This window comes from Molossus molossus, unplaced genomic scaffold (assembly GCF_014108415.1).
Source record: "Molossus molossus isolate mMolMol1 unplaced genomic scaffold, mMolMol1.p scaffold_m16_p_10, whole genome shotgun sequence".
In the NCBI taxonomy this organism is placed as follows: Eukaryota; Metazoa; Chordata; class Mammalia; order Chiroptera; family Molossidae; genus Molossus; species Molossus molossus.
Window position 1 is genome coordinate 6525757 of NW_023425345.1, and position 27546 is coordinate 6553302.

Genomic DNA, 27546 nt, shown 5'->3' on the forward strand with positions numbered 1-27546 from the left:
GATCCATGGAGGAAGGGACCATGTCGATCCTGCTCAACATTCCCAGGAATCCACATGGTACCTGACACATAGTAGTTGCTCGATTTGTTGAATACATGAATGAACGAACGAATGAACTATGGGACTTGGAGCTGGTAGAATCTGAAGTAGTGCAAAATGTTCAGATCTCTGCTATTTCACGTAAGTTGATACATGACCTTGAGATTTGATACAAGACCTCTCTGAGCCTCTGTTTATTCACCTATAGGATAAGATAGTAATATGCATTTACAGGGTTCTTGGAAAGCTAAGTGTGAGAATCTGTGTGAAAACACCTGGCACTTAGAAGTTACTCCCTAAATGCTTACCAAATCTGTGCATGAGAAGGAAATAGACTTGGTGTAATACCCTTATTCAGAAAGCTCATATGTGGGGTCAGAGCACAGTGGTAAGGACATAGGCTCTTAAGCTGGCCATCTGGATGGGACTCCCAGCTCTGCTACTCACTAACTGGTCAACCTTAGGCCAGATACTTAAAACCATCCTGCGACTCGGTTTCCTCATCTGTGAAATGGGAAGAATGATGGAATTCAGCTGAGATCAGCATCTGGCACATTCGCTGTTGTCATTGCTTTTAGCATACACGACTGACAACAACACGGTAAGGTTCTTACCCGTGGTCCTCCTTGACAGAAGGAAAGATTTTCAGAGAAGTTACGTGATGGTACAAGGTCAAACAATGAGGAAATGTCAGCCTTGTGCTGCAAGGTCAGGTCTGCTGCTCCCAAATCCTATGTTATTTCCACTCCATCAAAGAAGGAGCTCAAAATAGGCCTGTGGCATTTCAGCTAATTTCCTTGAAGCCCTTACCAAGTAACCAACCGCAGGCACACAAAGCTGCTCCCCTCATAGCATCCATTCAGCTGCTGCTAAGTGTGTGTGCCTCGGGGATCCAGACCATCTAACGGGACTTGCACCAAGCCAGCTCTTCCCAGGGGGCCTTGCCCAGTCTGCAGAGGGGACCTAAGGAGTAGAGCTAGGTTGGGAAGGGGGAAGAGGAGTGGTACATGAGTTAGATGGAAGAAGATGCTGGAGACCAATCTGGATATAAATGGGGGGAGGAAGAATGAGAGGAAACCCACATTTACTGAGTGCCTGCAATGTACCAGGAGCTTCACCTCTCTCCTGCCATTTAACTTTACTATGATCACTCAGCCATTGTTTATCAAGCATCTACTATGTATCAAGCCCTGGACTAGGTCCCAAAGATATAATGGTGAATAAGACACAGCCATTGACTTCGAAGAGATCACACACACACACACACACACACACACACACACACACACACTAGGGTGCTACAAATGGGATGGTAGAGGCCTGAGCAGGGTGGCAACAGTGAAAAGCAAGAGTAGCTGGGAAAATATCAGAAAAATGTGCAGATACTAATATGCCCATTTTACATACTGTGAAACTGAGGCTCTAGGCTAGGAAGTGGGTTTGTTTGGAGTCGTGAAGTTACCAAGTAGAACAATTGAGCTATGCCCTCAGGTCTGTTATGTCTCCAGAAGTCTCTTTCTCTCCGTGCTGACAGCCTAAAAGCTTTTGCCTCCCTCCTCAACCCCTTTCCTTTTCTCAATGATTATCTGGCCAGAAAGTTAATCAAGTGCTGCTAGAGCTGTGGCCACTCAGTGGCTAAGAAGTTAGTAGCTTCTATGAACAAACAGAAGCTTCTGAGCCTCTGTTACTGATTTCAATTTAGCAAAAGATTCAGATGTTGGTGTGAAAGGGGTGGGGAGATGAGAAGGAGGTCTCTATCCCCAGTCTGAAGGGACTCTAGGACAGGCCAAAGGCAACCAAGATGACAAGAGCGAGGGCAAGCTTCTCCGGCTTATGTAGCTATACTCAAGCCTCTCTCCACTGCCCCTGAAAGGCCTCGAGACCTTCCTGCTTGCCCTTCCTTTTTCCTCAAAACAGGAGCCAAGAAAATCACCCACCTGACTCACTGGCTGAATTTGCTAAGTTCTCTGCTGAGTGGGATCCACAGATCTGTCCATATCCCAGCCCCATCCTCAGAGGCCAAGAAACCAACCTGGAGAAATCTTCAGTCTGCAAATGAAGCCCTTGCTATACCCGAAGGTACCTTAGCAGGGATTCTGTTCTCCAGACACCAGGACCCTCTCCAGGTGCCAAGAGCACAGCAGTTGCCCCTCATGGTGACTGAAAAGAGAACAGAGAGGGAGAGAAGAACATTGTATGCAGGGTGGAGAAACAGGTAGTTTTTCTACACACACAAAAAAAGAAAGCATTGGCCATGCCTGCAGACCAGCTCTGGGCTAAGGGAAAGAAATTAGGCAACACCAAAGAATATCTCATTTTAATCCAGTCATCTATTATATACTCTGAAAATCACCAGATCACTGAGAAATTGTTAATACAAAAAAAAAAAAAATGGAGAGAGAGAGAGAGAAGAAAGTATGAAGTAACTGAGTTATGAAATTACAGCATCTCTAACCCTCAACTGACCCATCAGACTCACAGCTCTCTTTAGGTTCCCCTTCCCCCAACAAAAAAATTAAAAACAGTGCACCCCCCATCATGCCTCACGTGTCTCACTCACTTAACTAGGCAACTGACCAGAGAAAAAAGGGATCAGCAACAGCAGGAATTTGGTGTGCTGCCTTCTCCCGGGTTCACACTAAGGAAAAGTTGCACATATAGAAACAAGAGGTCATGCTGTGATTAACGCAGGATGAGGATTCTGCAGAGAAAGAGGTGTGTGATGATGTGTTTCAGTGTTCACAGCAGAGAGATTTTTATCTCTTCCAATGCAGTTTATGAATGGCATGGGAAACTTAAGAAGGATTCACATTTCACCCACTTCCCCTACAAACATGTTTATCCTTCAGATGAAAATCACTGCCCGAGCCCCAGCCACTAGTCACCCTTCCGCACCCTTTTCCATGAACGATCTTTCCAAAATGTCTGCTTGTAGGAGCGAGATTTGGAATTTCACGGAAAACTACAGAGAGACGCACACAGTGCACACCCCCACTTAGCCAAAAGAAACAAAGAGACAAGAGAGGAACAACCAAAAGAAGACACAGCTAACGTGCCAGTAAAATAAAACAAACCCCCGAACAGCAAAGTGAAACCGATGATTTAAAAAAAACACATAAAGACCTTGTTTGTAATTACCCATCCAGGTTATATTTTCACGGTTTCCAAGCAGAGAAACGGCTGGTTGAAGTTTTGTGCCCATCTGATTGTGATGGGAGGGTTGTATTTGAAGCTCTGGGCACGTAGAGATGGAATGAGAAAGAGGCTGAGCTGGAAGAAACACCAAGGGGGGAGGGAGGAAAGGGGAGAGAGAGTGGGAGAGAAGGGGGGGAGAGGGAAAGGGAGCGAGCTATCTCTAGCTACGCCTTCCTCTAAGCTCTGGGAGCCCAGGAGAGCGCTCATTTTAGGATTTGGGAGAGGGGTAAAAAGAGGAGAGGCAGCCCCCGGCTCTGCCCTGGCCTCGCAGCCGGGAGGGGAGGGAGGACTCTGCCCGCGCCCCCCTCCTGGCGGGCCGCCCTGCCAGCCCGGGCGCGCGCGGAGCGGGAGGCGCGGGGAGCTGTCCAGTTCAGCACCACCCGGTAATGCAGTAGGTGGGAGCGCCTCCGCCGGGGCCCGGCCGGCAGGGAGTTGTGGGGGGGCCAGGCGGGCGGCCCATCCTGCCGCAAGACGCCGGCTCCCTTGTTTCCAGGAGCTTTGCAGATAGGGGGAGGGAAACCCGCCTCGATTCTCCGGGAGAAACCCCTTCCCTCCCCCACTTCGCCAACACTACCCCGCCACCAACAACAATAACCGCCGCTGCTCGTCCTGCCGCCGCTGCGCCTGCCCGCCCTGCTGCTGCCGCCGCTGCCGCTGCCGCTGCCGGGGCAAAACCATGGAAGGCGAGACCCCCGCACCTGTTCAGCTGAAATCAAGGGCTTACAGAATACTGGGAAGTCTGGTCTGAAACGAAAGCGCCCGAGACCCCCCAAGGAAGAGAACTGGCGAAGCAAAGGATTTTCATGGCGCAGGCCGCAGAGACGGAAGGTTGCATCTCGCCTTTTACAATCTCTAACTGTCTAGGTCCCGACCATGAGAGATTGTGTTGAGAATGCGGCTGTTCCCTGGTTCACTGTGGAAGCCATCTCCAAATTAGCTATCACATATGGAAACTGGAGACCAGAATTTTAGGAAAAGAGCTTAAGGCATCTCACTTGGGGGGGTGGGGGGTGTCTTTTTATTTTTTTCCTTTTTTAAAAAAAAATCACTGCAACTGGAACAGTTTCTGATCTCAAAAGGCAAGCCTCTCTTCCCGTGTGATCTTTATCATTTATACTCTTTTCCGTGAGATTTCTTACCTCCCTTTTTTTATATCTCTCCATAATCTCTATTCACATATATCCATTATATTAGTAGTGGAATTATTTTTATTTTATTTTTTGCTTTAGTACTTGCACCCTCACACACCCTCTCCCGAGAACCAGAAGTCGGTTGGGTGTTTATATAATGAAGAATTATGGGGCTGTTTGATCGAGGTGTTCAAATGCTTTTAACCACCGTTGGTGCTTTCGCTGCCTTCAGTCTGATGACCATAGCTGTGGGAACCGACTATTGGCTCTACTCCAGAGGGGTTTGCAAGACCAAAAGTGTCAGTGAGAATGAAACCAGCAAAAAGAACGAGGAAGTTATGACCCATTCTGGATTATGGAGAACCTGCTGCCTAGAAGGTATTTGATTTCCCATCTCCTCCCCCTCTCCACCCCACCCCTCCCCTTCCACTCCCCCTCCCCACCCTCCTCCAGATAAGTCCCCTTTACATTCCACCATTTTCTTACTTCACTCCTTCCACCACAGATCAAGGTTGCTTGGGTTAGTTTCAGAGGAAAGGAAATCAATAAGCAAAAACCATTCTCAACTCTCAAGCATCCACCACCTCCCTTTTCCCAAACCTCTTCATTGGAATCATCTGTGATGCGATGAAAACAACAAGAGATTGTCTTTACAAGTCAAATGCGCCCTGCCTACTTTGGAATCATTAGGATTTGCCATTTGATGTAGTCCTGCTATCTATGAGGGGGTTGCAATAATTGTCTCTCAACACTGCTCTTTTTTTCATAAGAGGAATTCAGAAATGCTCTTCCTTTCCTCCTCCTCCTCCCCTTACTCCCCAAAAGTCCCAGACACATCATCATCTGCAAATCTCCTTAAAAAAAAAAAAAATGTTTCTAAGAATCCTTATTTGGTAAATCCTAATTATTCCAAGATCTCAAGCTGAGTTCAAGAGCATTTCGTAATGTCTATGAGCCACACATATTGTTGGAGGCGACTGGCTGTGTGTGTATTTGTGTTTTAAGGTTTACAAAGTCTAAAAATACATGCGTCTCTCACAAGAAACAAGCGCAAGTTCTAATAAACAGCAATTCACTTGCAGGTTAAGCTGAGAACCAGTTCACTTCCACACAGAGTGACATGTCTGTTATCCAAAAGCGAGTAGAGTCAGCATTGCAGCCAGCTGGAGGATCAGACATTGTGCAGGGAGGCCAGGAGGAGGGCGAGGGCATGGGGAGGTTGAGGGGGGACAAGAGAGCAGTGGGGCAGGGGTGTCAGCTGTTTGCCTTGATCTTGCAGGGTCATTGGGACATGTGTGCCGGTGCATGTGCTGTGGGCAAAGGGGTCCCCACAGTGTAAAGCCTGGGTGATCAGGGTGCGGATGAAGGCATGTGCTTCTGAGACACACTAACAAGCACTGAAAAAACTCCTGCAGGTCACACGACCTGCATTTAACAGCAGACTTTAATGGGAGGGACTGCATTTGAATGGCTACCTATGTCTGTGTGTACAAGCTACAGCCACCTATAAAAAGTCGTGCACAGAGAGATACATGTTTCCATGTGGAGAGAAGGCTTATGTGCTTTGCTTCTGGTTTGAACCAATACCGGAGGCTGTCGGAGGCAGCGTCGGGAAGCAGGGACTGCAGGATTGTTTGTGAAGCTCAACATGGGATGGTGATGCAGGGAGTGGAAGCCAGGAGACGGGGGAGAAAAGAGGGAAACAGACATGAGAGGGAGAAACTGATGTGACCCCGGGGTCTAACTGAAACTGAGCAAAAGCCGCTCTTTGGGAAATGGTTGCGTCTGGGAAAGAGCATCAATTCTGTGCCCCACTCCCAACATTCTTGGTGCAAACGGCTGAGTGATGGTTGAACATGTTTTGAATAGCTAAGTGACTTCATTGAGCGATGGTCTATTTGACGCATACTGCATTTGGTGCCCTTTCTCAATCCAAACGGCTGCCTCCAACATAGTCTGCATAGCCGCTCTATGCTGAATACTATATGCTCTTCCCCGCCAGAGAATCAATATCGGGAAATTAGCAGGGACTGTTTAAAACACACCCCTCTTTTTTGAAAAATGAAGAGCTTTTTCTGCAGCTAGTCATTAACAGTGGAAAGACTTCCATTTAATTAAACATTTATGGCAGACTTTTATTCCAAAAGAGAAGAAAAGCAAAGTGAGTGGGCGCTGCTTGAGGGAAATGATCATAGTAGCAATTTGCCTCCCTTGAATTGTAGTTAGATGGATGGAGCTATGCGGCCAGGGGATTAGGGAAAAGGCAGGACATTCTTTCAGGAGAACGATATCCGGACCTGGTGACTTGCTATACGTATACTTTCCTATGAGGGTTACAGTTGCAAATTCTTAATACTTTGATCTTTTAAACATTCAATAATTCCCAGAGGCCAGAGGACTAGAGGAAGCTTTGGATCACTTGTGTATTAAAGCGCTTAAGCATTTTCATGAAAATGCCATCTGTTTGGTGTCCACATCCCCAAACGTGCTGCCCAATCAGCCCCTTTAACTTTCTCTCCAAATCACACATCCCCTCTCCCCGACCCATCCTGAAAAGGTTAGAATTGCTACACTTCCCAAGGGTTGTGTGATGCTCACGGGAGCTGTGGGTTTGGCCCCTCTCCCCAGGCAGCGAGGAGAGGGCGGGTCAGGCTCCCTTCAGGACCAGAATTCCGTTTCCACTTGTAGCCAAGGCCCAGGTAGGAAGGTGAGCGAGGGTTCAGGGCTCCCAGTCCACCTGGCCTTTCCTTTCCAAAGCCTCTGTCCACACAGGGCTCTGAGGCTCAGGACCCCCCCGCCCCCAGGAAGTCGGGCCTTGGCCACTTAGGAAGTAGTTTGGAGATTTTAAGCCACTTATTTTCAAAGGGTGCACTGATTTCCAACGATTGTGAGTGCACTTATCTCTGAAGGTTGGTACAGACGGTCCTTGTGGGCCCTCACGTGCATGCTTTTCTGAGCATTCACAATAGGGGCGTTCTTAAGGGAAATCAAGTTACCAGTGCTTCGGTTCCCCCGCCCTGCATGTGTTGTGAGAAACTGGACTCTCAGAAAAGATCCCCCATCACCTCCCCATTGTGCCTCCTGCCCGCACCCGAGAAGTTGTGAACAGATTTCAAGTCTTCTCCCCCAGAGGCTGCTAATGACTCCAGACGAAACACGACGCTGTCTGCCTCTGCTGTCTCCTGCTCTCCGGCTTTCGCAGGCGCTTTTGTTCTGGGGATGTTGCTTTCCATTCACCTCTTAATGAAAATGAGAATCGGGAGATAGTTCCTTGCTTCTCTTGCCGCTTTTGAAAGGAATCGGTCTGCTGAGAAGGAGAAGGGACAGGACCACCTGTTAGGGGTAGGCACAGCAGGAGGGGAGAGGAATCCAGGAGAAACCACCTTTGTTTTTTTCCCTCTGCAGAGTCAATAACAGCAGTGGCGTGTGTGTGAGCTTGAAATCCTTAGCAGGCGGGTGTCCTTAGAGGGACTGAGTGGGTAGGGGGCGGTCTGCACGTGGATACAGGTACATGGAGAGTGGTAGAAGTTCTTGAACTTTTCATAAATCGGTGTTAAAAGCCTCCGAATGGTGAGATGAATTGGCCATTTCTATAAAATCTACAGCAGGCCACTAAAACAGCTTGTTCCAAGCGAGGTATCCTGTGAGCGGTGCGGTGGATGGCTGCCTGAGACATTAACCTCTGTTGTCACCAAAAGGATTCATTGTCTCCAGGGGCAGCAGGAAATTCACTCCTTGTTTATTCTCCCCTGCCCCTTCCTACCCTGTCCCAGCTGCACGTCTTCCCCAGAGGATGTCCGGCCCTGCAGAGGAGGAGGCCCTGGGTTGCAGCGTGGTCTGCAGCAGAAACGCATCCTGGTCTCTCTCTCCCTCCCCTGCCCCTTCCCTTGCTGTGGCACGGCCGACGTCGGTCCGCCATATACTGCTGCCCGTGGGGCTCTGCCGTCCCTACCTCCCTGCTCCCTGGAGCAAGTCGCGTCTGGATTGTCCTGACTTGTCTTTTCCAAGTTGGTAGTTGCACAGCCTTTGCTAGGCCTGCGAGGTGGCGAGTGCTCCAGGCTGGGTTCAGCCACAGCCCTCCGGTTCTGAAGAAGGGAGGGATGTGCCCTGTGGGCTACGAAAGCCGCGGCCTTTCCCAGACTCCCTGGCCTTGCAGGGAGCGTGAGCTGAGCGTGGACGTTACTCACCGGCCTTCATATGTGTGCACATGGCTCCGCAGATCCGGAGATGATCTGACAGCAGGTGCACAAAAAGTACTTATCAATGGATTGACTCAGAAGATCTTAAAATTATTGAAATTAATTTGAACATCATGGGACAGTGACAATCAAGTAAGAGGCGGGTGATGAGGAAATGAGGCTGGTTTGTTTCTTCTTCCTGGTACTTTTTGTTTTTTTTTTTAAGAATAATAATGAGTCATGAATTCATTATTATAAAATAAGAGAATTCCAGAGGAGTCCGTCACTGGGTCCGCACAGCTACTAATTGGCCAAAGAAAACTGATCAGTACATTTAGCCTCTACAGGGAAGGAAAAAATAACACATTGATTTTCTTCCCTTTTCTGCTTTTAAAATTTTTCAAAGGCCAGTTTGATCTTCGTACTCACCAGAAGAGACACTTTGGGCAGAGGGCAGGCATCCGGAACCATCCCTATTGCACTTCCCCAGAAGCTTCTGTTCTTTACCGAAGCTCCCACCAGCTCCCTGGATCCTGAGAACACTCCCCGGGGTCTTGGTTCTGCTCAGCAGTTTTCCACGACCCAGGCCCAGCGTCCCTGCCTTTCTCACCTGGGGATGAGGAACAAGTTCTGCCCGCCCTGCCCTGCCTCCCTTTGCAGGGGATCAGAGTGATGCGCACCAGGGCCCATGGGTAGACAATGGCAGAGCCAGAACTTGAACCCAAGCCTCTCGTGTCCACGCTGCAAGCCTCCAGCGGGCTCCGTGCACAGCCCCTGGCCTCCGGGTACCTACCCGCACGGCCAGCATTGGACTCTAGTGTGTCTGCACCCCGCTGAGTGTCCCCACTGAGTGCCAGTCTGAGCATGTCAGGAAACCTGAGTGCTGACCCACCTGACTCCCTGACATCCAACCACCCCGCACCATGCAGGGTGACAGTTCTGCCCCCACTCCCCTCACTCCTGTGAGACAGAGAAGGCAACTCTGAAGTCCAGGTCAGACCCACCAGGTGCGTCTCTGGTTTCGCCCTTGCATCTCGGAAGTGCCCTCAATGGAAACAAGCCATTGGTCTTACGTGTGCAAGCATTCTTCAGAAAATGGCAAATGCATGTCCCCTGTCACTCATGGAAGTTTTCAGATGGAGCTTTGGGGGGGGACTGGGGGGGGGGGGCGGCTGAAAGAATCCTGCAGCCACACAGACCCAGGTTCACTTTAAACTCTGCAGCCTTGTGAGTCGTGCGATTTGGGGCAAGTCATTTCACCTCCCCTGGCCTCAGTTTCCCTGTCTATAAAAATGAAGTATAATAGCCTTCTCACGGGGTCTTGGTAGTTCAAGAATTAAATGAATGGATGTCTGTCGCCTGCTTTCTGCTGACTGCCTTGCTGGGAATTGCAATCAACAACCCAGCCCCTCCCCCTCGTCCATCCCCTCCCTCTCGTCCACCACTAGACTGTCGGCTCCACAAGGGCCGGGATTTTGTCTGTTCTGCTCATCGCCGTAGCCACAGAAACTATGACAGTGCAAGACGCCAGCCCACCTTGGCTGGTGAACGGACAAATGACCACTGCCTGCTACAGGGTGGACCTTCAGACATGGTGGTCCCTTCACATCATCAGAGAATTGCTCTGTAAATTATATACAGTCAGTAGTGGTGGCAAAGCCATCTTTCTTTTGGGGGGGGGGCATTCTAAAAAATAATGAACCCAACACAGAGAAAGGAGAGAGAGAGGAAAGACGGAGGGGGAGGGAGGAAGAGGGAGGCTCAACACACAGAGGGCAATAATAAAATTAATTTACAAAAAGAAAGTGGAAGGACAACAAATGCCCAAGAAGGAGATGCTGAGGGGTAAACATCCTCTAAATGGATCCTGGCCATGGTGTTCTGCTCCCCGTCATCTGGTGGGTCTGTCACAGACATCCTCAGGGACAGTGCCCCCGGGGGCTTGCTCTCAGGTCAGCGGGGGAGGAGGAGATGTATATCCAGACTGATCGTGCAGGAGATTTCCAACTTTTTTCAAATTCAATGGCTCCTGTTAGCCTTGACTAGATATATTTCGGCCAAAAACCCACATTCAAATGAAAAGGCACTTTGAGTTTCCAGGTTAGTTATAGCCACAGATCAGTCCATTCCTTCACTCGTTCATTTTAGTTATTAAATCTTTGGTGAACCCCTGCCAAGTGCCAGGTGCTAAGCCAGAGCTTGGGGTCATAATGGGAAGTAGCACCCTTCAGGGTCACCGTCCTCAGAGTCTTGAGAGCCGACAGGGAGAGACAGACCCTACTTCAAGTAAACTCCCCGACGTGTACACAAATTACAACTATGGTACGTGCCGTCAGAGAGTCACATGGGCCTGTGCGTTTGTAGTATTGTGATCGTATCTAATACTATAGAGAAGGTGTCCCTGGATGTCTGAATGTGAAGGGCTCTCTGAAGGATGAGTAGGAGTTAACTGGGTGAAGAGAGCAAGAAAGAACATCCCGAGTTGGAGGGCAGCAGGTGCAGAGATCAGTGAGGAAGAGAACGAGACGCCGGAGAAGGCCAGGGTGGCTGGAGAACGGGCGGAGCAAGGGGAGCAGGGAGAGGGGTTTGCATGGTGTGGGAAGGAGGATGCGAAGTACTTAGGACCCAAAGGTGGAGACTTGTTAGTCTTGTTAAAGAGGTTTGCTCTTTGCCTTCTTGCTTATAAGCTGTGTGACCTTGAGCTGGTTAATTCTCTCTCTGCACCTCATTTGCAATGACATCTACTTAACAGAGATGATAATGCCTGTCCCTGAGGTTGTTGTGAGGCTTAGAGCACTGTTTCCTTCTCTTCTTTGTCATGCTCTTCCCAGCCTGATTATGGAGGTCTCCTTGGCCTCAAAACTTCCCATGACAGCACAGAGAAGGGAGGGAATAGACTGATTCATCTCCAACCAACAAAATTCAAAATACACTCAGTGGAGGTGTTTAGCCAACCCTGTGCTAAAAATAGGGAGGCAGTGGTGAACAAGCCCCACCCTGCCTCAGGAACCCTCCAGGTGAGTCCCAGCAGGGGACCCTAAAGGACAGGCATCTCACAAAACAGCTCCTCCTCATCCAAGACCTCTGATGTAGCCTGCTGCCCCCCCTCCAGCTCACCCTCCCGCGAATTCAGAGGGGTTCCTGGCATCTTTCACGATGTTAGGATTATTGAGGATTCGAGCCGGAATTTGAATGAGGCTCAGTTATATTGCCAGACTTTTTGAAAATAAGAATGAGAGTAAAAAGATGTTAACTGTGTTTTCCAATGCCAAAAACTGCATGTCAAAACTTTTGTAGGATTATTGATAAGCGACTGTGGCCTAGCATCCTGGTCCTTTTTGGGGGGTATGTGCAGGACTTTATTCATCCAGTTCCATCTTTCCTTGGTCCTAAGACACCATCAATTACAAAATGAACTATCTACTTAAATAGCTTTCAGGGGAGGGGAAAAGGAATTTAATGTACGTATCAGTTGTAAAACACACTCTAATACGTTGAAACTTAAAATGTGTGCCTTGGAACCGAAGGAAGATGGTCAGCTCTCTTGCTGACAGAGAGAAATGCAGGCAGGATGCTGAGAGAGCCCAAGGGATTTCTTCAGCGCGCAGCTGGTATCTGTCCCATGACTCAGGAAGCAGCAGAGGAGAGAAGAATGTGGTCTTACCAGCACCTTTCTTGACAAGGAAAGGGCAATAGTTGATTTTTGTTCAACAGCTGTTCCCTGAGCACTTGCCAGGACAGAGTCAAAGGCTCAATCTCTGCCCTCGAGGAACTCTTAGTCTAGTAGAGAAGACGTGCCAGTGAACAGACGATGATGACGACACAGCATGAAATACAAGCACAGGGGATTCTGGAAGCACAGAGACTGGGCATAGAGGGATGTCAGGAAGACAGAGTTCTGAAGGATGCATCACAGAGGTGAGCAAGCTAAGGAGAGGAAGACCACTTCAGACGGAAGGAATGGCTGTGCAGAAGCACATGCCCAGGCAGTCCAGCATGGCTAGGAGGTAGCAGGGAGAGGTGAGGGTGGGAGGTGCCAGAGATGGGATCCCAAAGGGACATAAATGGCTCCAGAGCAATATATGCTTCATCGTGGGAGAAAAGCTGATGAGCAAAGGAGGGTCACAACTGGCTTTGCCCATCAGTAAGCCCCCTGGATGCTGAGGCCCTAGTGGAGGGCGTCGGAGCTGGTGAGACTTACAGGATGGGGTGAGGCACAATGAGGAGGTTGTTGCAGTAACCAGGTGGCGTAGACTGTCAGCTGTACTAAATGGAGAGTAAAGGGAGGAGGGAGAGGCTTACAAGCCATGTACCATAGAGGTGCATCAGGATCCCCCATCTCCTTCTCACTCCCCAGTACACCAAGCCTCCACTGAACACATGCTATGTACTAGGCCCTGGGGTTCAAAGGTCCAGAAAGTCTCTGCTCATATATCATTTCTCCAGGTGCCTTCCTGACCACTCGAATCTAGAGTAGCCCCCATCCCGTTAACCTGCTTATTTCCTTTCTTAGCATCTTAAAACTGACTTTTTTTTTTTTTTTTAGCATGTATTTGCTTATGATCTGTGTTCCCTATAAGACAGCAAACTCCAGGAGGGTAGGGGCCATGTCTGCCTCGGCACAGAGAGAACTAGGAGCTACATTTTTAATGAAGGACTAAAAAAACGAAACCAAAAGTGTGCCTGCCCTCAAGGAGCTCCCATCTAAGGAGGGAGATGGGCTTTGAAACAGAAACTCCAAGGATCCTGTTGACCAGTCTTTTCTGCTGGGCTTGCCCAGGGCCCTGTTCTTGAGGATAGGCAGGAGTTCCCCTTGCACCCCCAACCTGGGAGGCTCTCTGTGGGGCCCCCAGACCACGGCTTTGCCATAAAGCTTCAGAAAGCGGATCGGCTGCGGCAAGCCCACTCCTCCTGGGCAGCACTCACGGTCCCTCTCCGTCCAGATCCTGCGAGTCATGGCCTGGCCCACAGGGACCGATAGCCGCCCCGGGTCTGCCGCTGCGGAGCCGCCACACCTTTTCCTTATTGACATCGTATTTATTCCCACTTCCCCGACTTTCCAGACTTCGGGTGGTCTTCCAGCTGCTAAGGAGAATGCCCAGAATTAGGGGCCAGATCCCAGGTGCACTGTTGCTGTGGCCTCGGAGTACGGCAAACCAGCAGTCTGCAGCTGAAATCCCCCGGCGCAGGCGTGCCCCGGCCTAGCCACTGGGCAGAACTCACTGGTGACTGGCTGTGGCTGCCCCTAGACCTTTCTTTATCCCAGTGTTGCCCCGTTGCTCTCCTTTCTCACTTTGTCTGCACGAAGGGTCACTCACTCTTTTCTGTCACATTTTGCCCCCACCTAGATCTCTATCTGCACGTATCTTTTTTTTTTTAATCCTCACCCGAGGACATTTTTGCATTTATCTTCAGCTAGAGCGGGAGGGAGAGAGGGGGGGAAGAGAGAGAGAAACATCGATGTGAGAGAGACACATCGAGTGGCTGCCAGCCACACAACCCCAACTGGGGCGGGGACAAACTGCAACCGAGATGCGTGCCCTTAGTGGGAACCGAACCCGGGACTCTCTGGTCCGCAGACTGACGCTCTAACTGCTGAGGCAGACCGGCCAGGGCTGCACATATCTCTTATCCTTCTTGAATTTCCCCTTAGGTTGAGAACACTCCTCCCCAATTTTCCTCCAACGTATATTACAAACAAGGAAACCCTGAAAAACTTCAATACTAATAGTAACTATAGTAATAACAACAACAACAATAATAGTTAATCATTTGTTGCATGCTTTTTTCGTGCTAAGTACTCTTCTCGATGCTTTCCAGAAGTTAGCTCTTAATCTTCACAGTTCTGGAGGTAGGCACCATGATACCCATCATCCTCATCTGAAGAGCCTCAGAGAAGTTAAGTCACTTGCTCAAGGTCACACAGCAAGTGGCAGAGCTGGGATTCCGACCCAAGTCTGTCCAACTCCAAAACCTGTGCACAGCCTTCTGTTATATTAATTATATTTACAATTTTCCCTTGCCCCTCAAATCTATAAATAAAACTTTTGGAGAAGTTGAAGGCAAGGCTAAGCTGAGATTGTACTCCATGCATGATGAAGTCTTCAAAAGTCTGAAGTTTGAATTAGGACATGCTCCTTACCCAGGACAGAGTGGGGGCAGGGGAGGGGCCGCCGGGTGGTCTCACTTGTGGAAGCAAAGAGCGCCTCCCACGCATGGACGTCCCGCTCCTTGAAGTTGGTGGAGAGGGAACAAACGTATCCTCCCTCTCCTTGCCCTCTGCCTGGGGGGCTCATTCCAACCGTTCTCTACTGTCTTCAGGACTCAGCTAAATCTTCGCTTTTCCCTGCCCCCTCCTGCCTCCCACCCTGCTCCCGCCTGGTGAACGGTCCCTCCCTCTCCTTCCACAGCATCCACACAGGCCTCCGACAGCATCTTCCCTCTTCTCTGGCCTCCATCCCTGACTCCACCTCTAGACTATGAGTTCTTATCTATTTCTTCAACAAAATGTACTCAGTACTGCTCTGTGCCCGTTACCGCCCTCGGTTTTGCGAAGATGAACAGACAAGACCTCTGCTTCAAGGAACTTACGCCCCGGGGGACTAGGGACGCAGTGAGCGCACCAGGGTGGGAGGTTGCTCCGGGAAGAGGCACGAGAGCACGCGGGTGCTTAGGGAACCACGGGTTTCCAGTGTTGCTGGGGGACTGGGTGTGGAAGGGAAGGTAGAGAAAGGTTAGTGCTGAAGGATGAGATTCAACAGAGACCTCATCACGACGAGATGGTTATTCTGCATAAAGAGGCCAGAGAGGAGGCTGTGGGAAAGGACATGATAAGATCAGATTTGCGTTTTAGAAAGATGGCTCAGGAAACCACGTGAAGTAGAGGGGGAGGAAGAGGAGCTCAGAGGACAGTGTCCAGCAAGGAATGACCGCACAGCCCCGCGAGTGAGGAGGGCTGACCCAGGGCTGCGAGGGGAGCCACAGGACCTGGGCGCCGTCGCTTGTGTTGAGTAAGGTGTGACAGCGCGTGACCTTCACTGAGACAGGGCAAAGAGGAGAAATTTGCAGGGACAAGAGGGTGCCTTTAATATTGGATAGAGGGATTCCGCACCTGAGTTCCCAGGGCCTGGCCCAGCACCTGGAATGTAGTAGGTGCTCAGCCAGTGCTTGTTAATGAATGAATGAATGAATGAATGAATGAATGAAGAAAAGCTTTGCATCTAAGATTAGGGTGCACATGTAATCTCAGTTTTTTCTCAGTGCCGTCATGATGAAAGTATGCCTTGTGTTCCAGCCAGGCCCGAAGTTCATGTCAGCTTGTCACTTACCAGCTATGTGACCTTGGACAGGACTTTCACCTCGCTGAGTTGATTTTCTCACGTGCAAATGGGGAAAATGAGGTCTGACTCATGAGTTGGTGGTGACGTTTCAGTAGGATGCTCCATGCAAAGTCCTTAGCAAGGTACCAGGACGGAGTAAGCCCTGGAGGAGCGCCAGGTCCCTGAGTAGCAGTAGTGTGTTTATTATTGATTACACTCCCGGCTGCAAACGGTGGCCTGCAACTGAGTTGTGTGCGGCCTTCAAAAGTTCTGCAAATCGAGAACTTCCCTACACCAAAAAGCAAAATCCCTATTTTGGGCTTTCCTTGAAGAAAAAAAATCAGATTTTTGTCATCTTAGGCCCCGTTCCTGCCTGGCGACAATCGGCAGGAGTTGGGCAGCAGATGTCCCTTCAGGTGTGGCAGGTGCTCTGCAGTCCCCCAAGTCCCCACTGCTCCCGAGTGTCACATGTGGCTGCTTCTCTCCTCTGGCCTTCCTCTGGCCTCTGTAAGCTCTGAGTCTGCAAACAGTCCTTGCTGCCGAGGCAACTTACAGGTGGAGCTTTGTCCTCCAAGGGCTGGAGGCACCCCGGTGCAGGCAGGGTGTAGCCACTGAGGGTGACTAAACCCGTGCATCTGTAAATAAGTGCATAAATATCCCGCACTCCTGAGCAGTGCTTGCTGGTCAGATTCGGGTGGAGGGCTGGCCGCATCCGCTCTGACTGGGCCTCTCTAGGATAAGTTGTTGCTTTTAGAGAGAGAGAGCCTCTCACCCATGTGATGCCGCCCTCACAACTTCTCTTTCAGAGGCTGACATTTTCTGACCTTGACCCCGGTTTGGGAAATGCACCCTGTGGTGCACCACGTGATGCGCTTTATTCAATAACTAAATGACAGGCGCCAGGGAGACAGACAGTCCATGTTGTCCGTGTTGGCTGAAGAGAGGGGATGGGGGGAATTGCTGGAAAATGGGGCATTCTCTACTTGGAATTTCACCTGGGAAGACTTCATCGAGAAGGAAATTTCAGGAGGTTTCTTGGTAGGGAAAGAATTGCCCGGCAATTGCTCAGATAGGACATAAACTTACAAAAACGTGCAGTTTGATTGGGAGAATGGCTGGGTCTGATCCAAGCTGACCATTTCTGAATGTTTGATATGTTGTCAGGTTCCGCGCCCCCTGCTGACATCACTCATCCTCGTCCCAGTTTCTCTTGCCTGGTCTATTTTCTTCATCATACTTCATGCTCTCTGGATGTGTTTGTCTACAGTGTGTATGATTTCTCTCCCAACCAGAATGTGAGCTCTGGGAGACCTGGGTCCTTGTCTGTCCTATTTACTGCCGCCCCAGATGGGAGCAGCACCTGGCATGCGGTAGGTGCTTGGTGCACGTTGTGGGCTGGCAGGACGCAGGCTCCTGCTCTGAAGGAGCTCAAGGCTGAGACCATCACCAGTGAGTCCGGGCGCTGATGAAGGCATGTGCCTGGGCCAGGCAACAGAGCCGCTGTATCTGGGGAGGTCAGGAATGGGGTCCCCCTGCACTGGGTTTTGGAGAAAGAATAGGAGTTCGCCAAGTAGAGTAGAGGAGAAGGAGGACATCAAATCACCTGAGACCGCCCCCAAAAGGGTGGGGGAGGGAGAGAGCAGAGCACTACAGGTCCCGAGCAGACTCCCCAAACGCTCATGTGAACTCCGGTCACCTGGGGATCGTGTTGACCTGGTGACGCAGAGGTCCAGGTGGGGCTGAGACTGTTTCTAGCTCCCAGGTGAGGCCGAGGCCACAGTTCCGTGGGCCTCGCTCAGGAGGCAAGGCTCTGGAGCATGGCCCGTGGGCTCGGATAGATATGCAGCCAAGTCCTACCTCGGGGCCTGTTTGTCTAAGACGAGGATGACGACCTTCCTCCCAGGTACTGAATCAGTTCAGAGTGCACGGATTCGGTAAAGCTATTAGTTCAGTCCTGAGCACTTCCTATCGTGTGTTTCAGCTAATATTGTCATTTATGGCTAAAGGTGGTGACGAGAGGTGTGAAAGGAAGGGATGATTTTTCCCGAGAGCTAATGTGGGTTGCGGGTCTCCTATGTCTTGGGCCCTGTCCTAGGGGCCACATACAGCCTCTTCCTTAAGCCACACAGAACTCTACCCCACGGTTACCATGATTCTCATTTCACCCAGGAAACAGGAGGATGTTGGTTTCCTGTTGCTGCTGTAACCGATTATTACAAATGTATTGTCTTACAGTTCTGTAGCTCAGAAGTCTGAAATGGGTCTCACTGGGCTGAAGTCAAGGTGTTGGCAGGCTTGAGTTCCTCCTGACAATTCTAGGGAGAATCTGTTTCCCCACCTGTTCCAGCTTCTAGAAAGTGCCCACGTGCCTTGGCCAGGGGCCCTCCCTGTTCCGCAAAGCCAGCAGCAGCAGACGAGTGCTTGTCACTCTGCAGCCATCTCGCCCTGGCCTTCCACCCTCCTCCGTACGCAGGGGCCCTGGAGAGTCAGTGAGCCCACCTGGATAATCCAGGCCACTCTCCCGCCTCAAGGCCAGCTGATTGGCAACCTTAATTTCACCTGCAACCTTAATTGGCCTCTGAAACGTAACGTAGTCACGGGTACGGAACTGGGAGTGGAAGCTTTGGCCAGCATTGCTCTGCCTAGCACAGGAAGTGAGTGCTTAAAGAACTGCCCTACTGTCACAACCTCTGAATAGATCCCTGGAACGGAATTTAGAGCTTGCATCAGGAAGGATTCTATTTGACTACAAGTAACACAAAGAAAATTAAAAGGGGCTGAAATAAGACAAAAAGTTTATTCTCTCTCAAGTAAACCAATCAGGAGATATGAATGAGCACAATAATGGTTCAAAGTCTCTACAAACTAGCTAGCAGTGCAGGCTCTTGCCAGCTCCCTGCTGCACCATCTCTGTAGTGTGGCCCTTCAACCTCATAGTCCAGTATGGCTGCCAGAGCTCCAACCACTGCCTTCACATTCCAGGCATCAAGGTGGAGATGGCACAGAGAAACCAAGGCACAGGGCACCTGTCACCTGGCTCTTAAGGAGGTTTTCTAAGAGCTATCACACATCTTTGCTTTGGTCTCATTAGCCAGAAGTTTGTCATGTGACTACACATTAGTTATAAGGAAATCTGAAAAGCGTAATCTTTATCCCAGGTGGCCACGTGCCCACTGAAAAATTAGAAGTTCTGTTGCTGCAGAAAAATTAAAGAGGGAAGTCAACTAGAGATTTACAGCAGGGTACTGAAATAACGCTGTTTCATTCAGGGTTGTTTTGTTACAACATTGATGAAAAAAATCAGATTCTCTGCAGGAGCCGCTGTCTGTGGGGAAAACTCACTGAAACCTGAGAGCAAGCGGGTTCTCCCATGTTTGCGTGGGTTTTCTCCTGGTACTCGGGTTTCCTCCCACATTCCAAAGACGTGAGTGTTAGGGGATTGGCGTGTCCACATTGTCCAAGGCTGAGGGAGCGTGGGTGTGCGTGGCCCAGGGATGGAAGGGGTCCCATCCAGGCCTTGTGCCCTAATCTGCTAAGAGAGGCTCCCAGCACCCATGAGCCTGAACTGGAATACGCCGGTTGGAAAATAGTTCTTTTACTTGTTTTCACTCATCTTTCTTAAATGTATATGTATGGCTTACTTTATTTCAAAGTTTAATATTAGAAGTGTTTTGGGTCTTTGTTTAGAAGTTTGGTTATGTTTTTGTGAACAGACACAGGCCGTAGGACTCTAACTCTTGTTTCTATTAATTAGCCGGTGGTCAGATTGGTTTCGCTATATGTCGTTTCACGTCAAGTGGGAGTTTCCAAGAACCTACTGTTGACTTTAAGTGAGGACTCTCTGTACCCAGGAGCTCAGCTACTCCGGGCCCTCCCCTTACGATAAAGAACTTGAGGCCCCGAGAGGGAAGGGACTCCCAGGTGCCATGGGGCCAGCTGGCACCAGCGCTGGGCTAGAACCCAGGGCCCATGTCCCAGTCCAGCCCCTCACAGTGCCTGGCACACAGTAGGTGCTCACACAGTAGGAGCCTGTGGAACTGCGGGGTCGCAGACCTCTCCCTCCGGATCACACGCTTGTGGGGCGGGTGAATCCCAACTGTGCCAGGGCCGACTGCTCTCCTGGGTCTCCAACCCTTCCTCCCAGCTTGCATCTCTGCCCATGCCCGGAGTGAGCTCTGGGCTTCTCTATCTGTCCCACAAAGTCACATGAGAAAGCAGGAGGATTTGGCGAAAGGGAGGCCTCGGTCAGCACTGGGAAATGGAGCGCTCTCCCTCTTCGGATTTGCTCCATGCCAGGAACCTCTGCCTTGGAGACGGGGCTTCTGTCTGGGGCGGCTGTGGCAGGAAATGGTGACTGTTGTGTTGGCACCCACAGGGTTCATTTGGATGCGGTGAGGAAGGGACACGGGCTGCCGGAAGCCACGTGGCGATGCGCGCCCTCTTCCCACGGGCTGCTGAAACCAGAGCTCCACCTGGGCGTCCACCGCCCCTGCCAGGGCAGAGATCTGTGTACTTCCTTGTACTTCTCGGTTTTCAAGCCTCTGTCTCCTCCACCAGACAGGAAGGCCCTTGAGACAGGACGGTGTGAGATTTGCCTCTGTGCCCCGTTGCCTGGCACGGTGCCTGGCACACACGGGTGCTTGGTGAATAAACAGGATTGGCCAATTCGTCAGGGTGAAGTAACCACGGCAGTGTCTGGCACATAGTAGGCTCCGGGCAAAAGCGTGTCATGTAAGAAGGAAGAAAAGATGCAAGGACGGATGGAGGAAGGGAGGAATCGTGGTGTGTCCGCTTGCCAAGAAGCAGCAGGTCAGAGGAGAAACAGCAGCCCTCCCCCAGCGACCAAGTTCACAGGAGAACAAGGACCTGGCCCCCAAGGTCCGCTTTAAAGGGCCTCCCCTCCGCCTGGGAACACTGTGTCTTTCCAGCTTCCCGATGGCCCTCCGCAGCCACGTCCAAGGACGTGGCCAGCGGCAGACTGGGTGGGGTGGCAGCTGTGAGGGAAAGAATAATGCGTGTCTAAGTCAGTGGCTTTCCAAGCCATGGGAGAGCAGGCGACGGGGGTGGGGAAGGAGGACAGGAGGCAGAAGCTCAGCATAAGGAGGCCGGTGGGGGAGGGGCTGGAGCACAGACATGCCGGGCGGCAGAGGCTGCCGCGAGAGAGGGAGATGCCTGGGCACCCGGGCCTCGGAGCACAGGGCTGGGGACAGTTGCTAAGAGCAAAGAGGAGCAGCAGCAGAGTGTGGAGAGGGACAGACACTCCCCTCCAGCCCCGAAACCCTGCCAAGGGAGAGCTTACTGAGACCTACCCGGCGGGGAGTCAATATTGCAGATGAAGCCACAAAGCCTGTGGCCAGGACTCGGGCTAAAATTACAGGCTAGACGACAGGACCGCACACCACGGCAGCCCCAGCCCGAACCATAGGTTTTCCCTGGAGCCCAACCATTTCCTGCCCTGGTTTCTTCCCGGGTTGGAGGGGCAGCACGATCCAGCCAAAGGAGCCCTGTTTGGGCATCAGATGGACCTGGGTTCGAATCCCAACTAGCTTTACAATCTCAGGCAGGTACTTAATCTCACTGAACGGCTGTTTCTTGTCTGCCACAGAAAACAGGAATAATAATGCTTATTAAGCAGTGTGTTAGAAGAAATTAAAATAATCTATATAAAGGATATGCACACAGAGCAGGGACTCAAAATATGGTTGATGTTGTTTTAAATCAAGATCCCCCCCCTTCAGTCATTTGTGTGCCATTTTCATTATTTTGGGCACAACCTAGTACCATCTGTATTGCTATTAATCAAACATGTGTCTTGAAATTGGTCCCGGCTTAGCCTCATCCTACGCAATAACAGTCAAGGAATCTCTGGTTTAATCTACCAGTTCAATTTTTAACACACATTGAACATACTAGCTTAAACCTGTTTGTGCGTCCCTATACCAACCAGCTTCATCTCAGGTACCACGGGGCCACCGTTTACTTTGCGCCATTCTGACTGATACACCGTCCATCAGGTTTGAAAGACCTGGAGAGCCCTGGCCGGTTTGGCTCAGCGGTTAGAGCGTCGGCCTGCGGTCCAGAGAGACCCGGGTTCGGTTCCCGCTAAGGGCGCGTACCTCGGTTGCAGTTTGTCCCCGGCCCTGGTCGGTCGTGCGGATGGCAGCCACTCGATGTGTCCCTTCACGTCGATGTTTCTCTCTCTCTCTCTCTCTGTTCCTCTCTCTCCTTCCCACTCTACCTGAACAAAAGATGGAAAAATGTCCTCAGGTGAGGATAAAAAATAATAATAATAATAAAAAAAGAAAAAAAAAGAAAGAGCTGGAGACACTGGTATCCCTCCACCCCAATTACTCACCAGCTTTCCTCGTTCTTTCTTTTTTAATTTTTCTTTTAAATTTATTTTAGGGAGAAAGAAAGAGAGAGAGAGAGAGAGAGAGAAACATCAATGTGACAACGAAACGTCGATCGGCTGCCTCCCACATGTGCCCTGACTAGAAACACACCTGCAACTTGGGTACATGCCCTGACCAGGAATTGAACCCGCCACCTTCTGATGTGCGGGATGATGCTCCAACCAACTGAGCCACCCGGCCAGGGCCCAGCTTTCTTCTTTAGGTGATAAAGAATAAATCACTCTTGGAATGATTCCAAGAGTCTTTCCATAGTGTCAGGAGCCCTGGGCTCTTAGTGACAAACGGACCCCTTCTTCCACCTAGAAAGGACAGCGGTGCGGTGACAGCCCAGGGAGAGAGGTCGTGAGCCTGCCTCTTGCTGACACGCTGGCTGGAGCTGGAGCGTTTTCGTGCAGGGTCTTCAGGTACCCCTCCCGGGACCACCAGAATACAGGGAATGAATTCTCTCCTTGGCCTCTACCCGAGGCTAAGTCCTTCCAACAAGAGGAATTCGCCCCTGGCATGAAAAGTTACTACGATGAGGAAGCTGTGTGATTTCTCAGTAATGACCGTGCCAGGGCGTGGGGTTTGGCGGGGAGATGGAGAAAAGAGAGTCTTATGGTAATAGTCATGATGCCTCCCATGGCAGCGAGGACAGAAAGGACTTGGGGGAGCGTCGGAAGGGTCTGGAATACCGTGACACCCAAGCCCAAGGGTCTCGAGGGTTGGGAACCCAGGTATTTGGTCAGAGCAGAACACAAGTATTTCTCTCCACAGCTTTGGTCCTGACTCAACCACTTCACTTCATGGGCTCCCGCACGCCCACCCTCGAGGTCTCCGTAGTGCACACTGAACTTGAAGCGTTGACCTTCACCCCAAGTATGTTTATCCCAGAGACCCAGCACTGTCTCGTTAGAGCCTACACCGCCGAGAAGAGACAGTCACTTCTTATACCGTTAAACAAATCAACAGATTATTAAAGATATAAACTAATTTCTGGGCATTAATGTGGGAGCCTGGAAATAAATCACAGCTGTGAGCGGAGTGGCCAGGGAGAAAGGCAGGAGGCAGAGAGGAAGAGCGGAGACAGGCATGCTCCCCCTGTGGCGGGGCCTGCGCAGTCGGGGACAGTTCTCAGAGATCACTTCGGGAGGGCAGGCGTGGGGGAAGTCAGCGATCGCGCACTGAAGCTGATGGGATTTTAATAGCCAGACAGATGGCCTGAGAAAAAAAGATTTTTTTCAAATGAGGGAAAACGCTCCCATAACTTCCCTTCAATTAAAACAAATTGAGATCCCTCCGTGTCGGGAAGATGTATCACCATTATCAGTATTGTCAGTTTGGAGGTCTTCTTTTTCATAACGGCATGATTGAGCATCCATAGTAAACGAGGGTAGTCCTTTCAAACAAATTAGAGGGTGTAGCTGTTCACTGACTTTCGACGCAATTATTATTATTTTGCCTTCATTTGATTCCACGATTTAATAATAATCCCAAATAATTGTGGTGTTGTTCTTATTTATACAATCAAACATTTATCACTTATTGGATTTTTTGGTGGCCACCCTCCTAACAAACGCAGGTTCCGTACCAGCCAGCCATGAGCAGCCAGCACTTCTCAAAATCTGCACCACAGAACCTGGGAGGAAGAGGAAATAGAAAGAAAAGGAGACCTGGGGGAAGGGAGAGGATAGAGAGGGAAGGAAGCGAAGGAAAGCACTCTCTCTTGCACACCCTCCTGTGTGCCAGTCATTTTTACTGCATCCTCAGGACAATATGCAGAACCTGTGTGGGATCCTCGTGCCACAGGTGAGGACACGGAGGAGCAGAGAGATCGCCTAACTTGCCCAGTCACACGGCTAAGAGCGCAGAGGTGGGAGTCAGGGGTAAGGCTCCCTCTTCCCTCCAGCACGGGACTCCCAGCCCTGTAAGCCCTCCGGGCAGCACCAAGCTGTGGGGACCGTCACCATCCGTGGAGAGGGGCTGTCTGGGAGCGTTCCCCAGTGAATAAGGGGCCGCAAATTCACACGGGAATTCTGCCTCCATGTCCTCCCGTGTCACACGTCCCTAATTCAGTTATCAGATTCTCCAGCCCACACCTACCACGCTGGCTGCTCTGGGAGCTACTGTCCGCACCCCGTTCTATTCCGTTCCCGTGGCGTTCCCCGCATGGCAGTGACCCCCTGGCACAGCTGAGAAAACTAAGGTCAAAAGAAGTTGAACGATTTTTTTCAGGTTAGTCGCTGGTAGAATTGGATTTAAACCCGAGTCCAATGGACTCCGAACATTAATGGTCAATTTTATGTCCGCATCAGAGTCATTAATTTTGATAAAAGACGAATGGAAGCAATGAGAGAAATTAGGGATGTGACCCCCAAAAGAGACCAAGACTAATGTGGCTGCCCAAGGGCTATGGACTTACTTCCTTTCCTGCCCCAAAGCTGACGTTCAAATGGGTCAGCGGCCACTGGAGGCTGGCAGCATACATCAGGGCTGGGGTGCCAGGGCTGGGACAAGGGTCCTCATTTACTGCCTCTCTTCCACCTTAGCAACCTTTGACTCTGAATAAAGAGACGTACTCTTTGTCTCTCTCTCTCTCTCTCTCTCTCTCTCTCTCTCTGTCTCTCTGTCTCTCTGTCTCTCTCTCTCTCACACACACACACACACTAAGAGGATTTAGTTTCTCTTCACCGTGATGTTTCCAAATAGGAAAGGTCTGGTCTCTCTATTGGGGCATCTGGAAGCATCCTCTATATTCTGAGGTGTCATCAGTTACCTTTAGACTCTAAGCTCTAAACCAACTGCAAATGGGGATGGAGGGGTGAAGAAACAGAAAAAGGAAAGATCACAGAAACAGCCACAAATAGAAAGAAAATAATAAGTAGATAGAGATATAGAGATATGGTAGATCAATAGAAATAGAGATCTTGAACTTCTAACTCATGAAGAACACAGATCAAAGCTCTTATAATAAAATAATAAAAATAAAGAATGAATTTTCTATTTTTCATTCTTATTCTTTATAAAGAATAAATTCGAACAGAGAGAGGTTGCTAGGATAAGAAAAGATTTGAAGAGGTAAAGGTCAGATCAGAGTTGTTCTGATGTGGTGGTGGTGATGGTGCTAACAATGAAGGTCGTGGTGAAGGAGGTGGTGGTGGTGATGGTGCTAACAATGAAGGTCGTGGTGAAGGAGGTGGTGGTGGTGATGGTGCTAACAATGAAGGTCGTGGTGAAGGAGGTGGTGGTGATGATGGTGCTAACAATGAAGGTCATGGTGAAGGAGGCGGTGGTGGTGATGGTGCTAACAATGAAGGTCGTGGTGAAGGAGGCGGTGGTGATGATGGTGCTAACAATGAAGGTCGTGATGAAGGAGGTGGTGGTGGTGATGGTGCTAACAATGAAGGTCGTGGTGAAGGAGGTGGTGGTGGTGATGGTGCTAACAATGAAGGTCGTGGTGAAGGAGGTGGTGGTGATGATGGTGCTAACAATGAAGGTCATGGTGAAGGAGGCGGTGGTGGTGATGGTGCTAACAATGAAGGTCGTGGTGAAGGAGGCGGTGGTGGTGATGGTGCTAACAATGAAGGTCGTGGTGAAGGAGGTGGTGGTGATGATGGTGCTAACAATGAAGGTCGTGGTGAAGGAGGTGGTGGTGATGATGGTGCTAACAATGAAGGTCGTGGTGAAGGAGGTGGTGGTGGTGATGATGAAGGTGACTGTGACTGTGATGAAGCTGGCCGTGATGATGCTGATGGTGTTGATGAGGGAGAGGTAGTGATGAAGGTAGAGGTGATGGACATGGTGATGACTGTGATGATAACAGGGACTGTCATAATAATAACTAACATTTGGAACATTCTTCACGGTTTCTAAAGCCTTTTAATTTGCATTACTTCTCTTTAGAAGAAAAACCCTGTTCACAACAATATGCTAGATTTTTCAAAACAGCTATTTCTAATCGTATTCCCCCCGAGGGTCCCCCCACTCGGCCAAGTTCAGAGGAAAGGGAGGACTGCCGTGGTCCTTCCTCCGTAGACCTGCGTGGACAGCTAAGCAGGGATGAGCGGACACCCAGGACACTAGGGAAGTGCTACGAAAACCCTCTCCAGTCTCCCCTCAACACTCACCCACCCCAAGGTGACTTACTCAAATCAGCCCCCAAACTGATAGTACGTGGTCCCTTGCCCCCGAGAGCTGATTCGTAGCTTTTACAAAATGCACCAGTTGTTGTAGTCTGGCTGCCAATGACAGACAAGAATCATTTGTGATAACTGAAACACATTTACGGTTTAATTAGGTAGCAGCCCAGAACGAGGGGTCCCTGGGGAGCAAGCTCCTCAGACCCCTTCGGGAGCCCCACGGACAGGGCGTGTTCAGTGGCTGTGCATTTGCCCTTTTCTTCCTTTTCTTATAAAGAATTTTCTCCCCTGTCGGGCCGCCACCCTTCACCAGAACTGTCCACACATTGTTATTTTTAAAAGAAAATTCAAAGTGCTGACAGCTATGCTGCCCACAAAGTGACTTCTTTAAAAATAACCTGATGACTGAATATCCGGTCAAGGCGCGGGCAGCAGCGCAGGCTCCTCTGGCCACGCCAGGTGTGGCCGTGTCTGCCTGCTCAGAGCTGCTCCGTGGACTTGAACTGGGAGCACTGGCGGTGTCAGAGGGCTGGACAACCAGCGGCCACACAACCGCGCGGCCTTGGGAAGGGCGACTGCGAGATGGGTGGCTCCTGTCGGGTTTGGGAGTGCGAGAATCAGGCCAGTGCCTGTGACTGCACCTGGGAGGAACAGAGGTCGCTGTCCAGAAGCAAAGCCGCGCCTCCCGGAGTTTTCGAGAAGGGGCTGGTGCCACGGCTGCGGGAAGAGAAGGTCGCTGGTCTTGGCTCTGGTCCCTGGGAGTGGGGAGGGGGCCGGGCATGAATGAGGAGCATGGAGGTGGAAATTAGATCAGCTCTGTAGTGTGGGGAGGTGTAGGGGGAATGTTATCGCATGTGCATGGGAAAGGATGGAGACAAATTGGGTCACGTCTTTGTGGAAATGATGAGAGAATTGGGTCAGAACTGTGGGGGAGAAGGCTCGAGAATTGGGTCGAGTCTTTGGATAGAAGGGGGAATTGGGTCAAATGTGAATGTGTGTGGAAAGGGTAGTAGAAGGTGATAGAGAGAGTGGGCTGGTTCTCTGAGATCAGAGGGGAAGGGGAGCGAGAAAGCTGTGCTGCTCACACGGGGGTTAAAAACCACATTTCTGCAGGATGCTTGACTCCTCTCGCCATCGACACGGGGGCGCCCCTC

At 50.5% G+C, this 27546-nt stretch overlaps 1 protein-coding gene across 1 annotated transcript in view; it reads left to right on the forward strand.

Annotated features, from left to right (window-relative positions):
• Positions 1 to 4462: 4462 nt before the first annotated feature.
• Positions 4463 to 27546, forward strand: part of CACNG2 (calcium voltage-gated channel auxiliary subunit gamma 2) — a 113384-nt gene continuing 90300 nt past the window's right edge. The window contains exon 1 of the mRNA XM_036252459.1: positions 4463 to 4742. Within this exon, the coding sequence (XP_036108352.1) occupies positions 4532 to 4742 (211 nt within the window). The 5' untranslated portion in view covers positions 4463 to 4531. The remainder of the gene's footprint in view (positions 4743 to 27546) is intronic.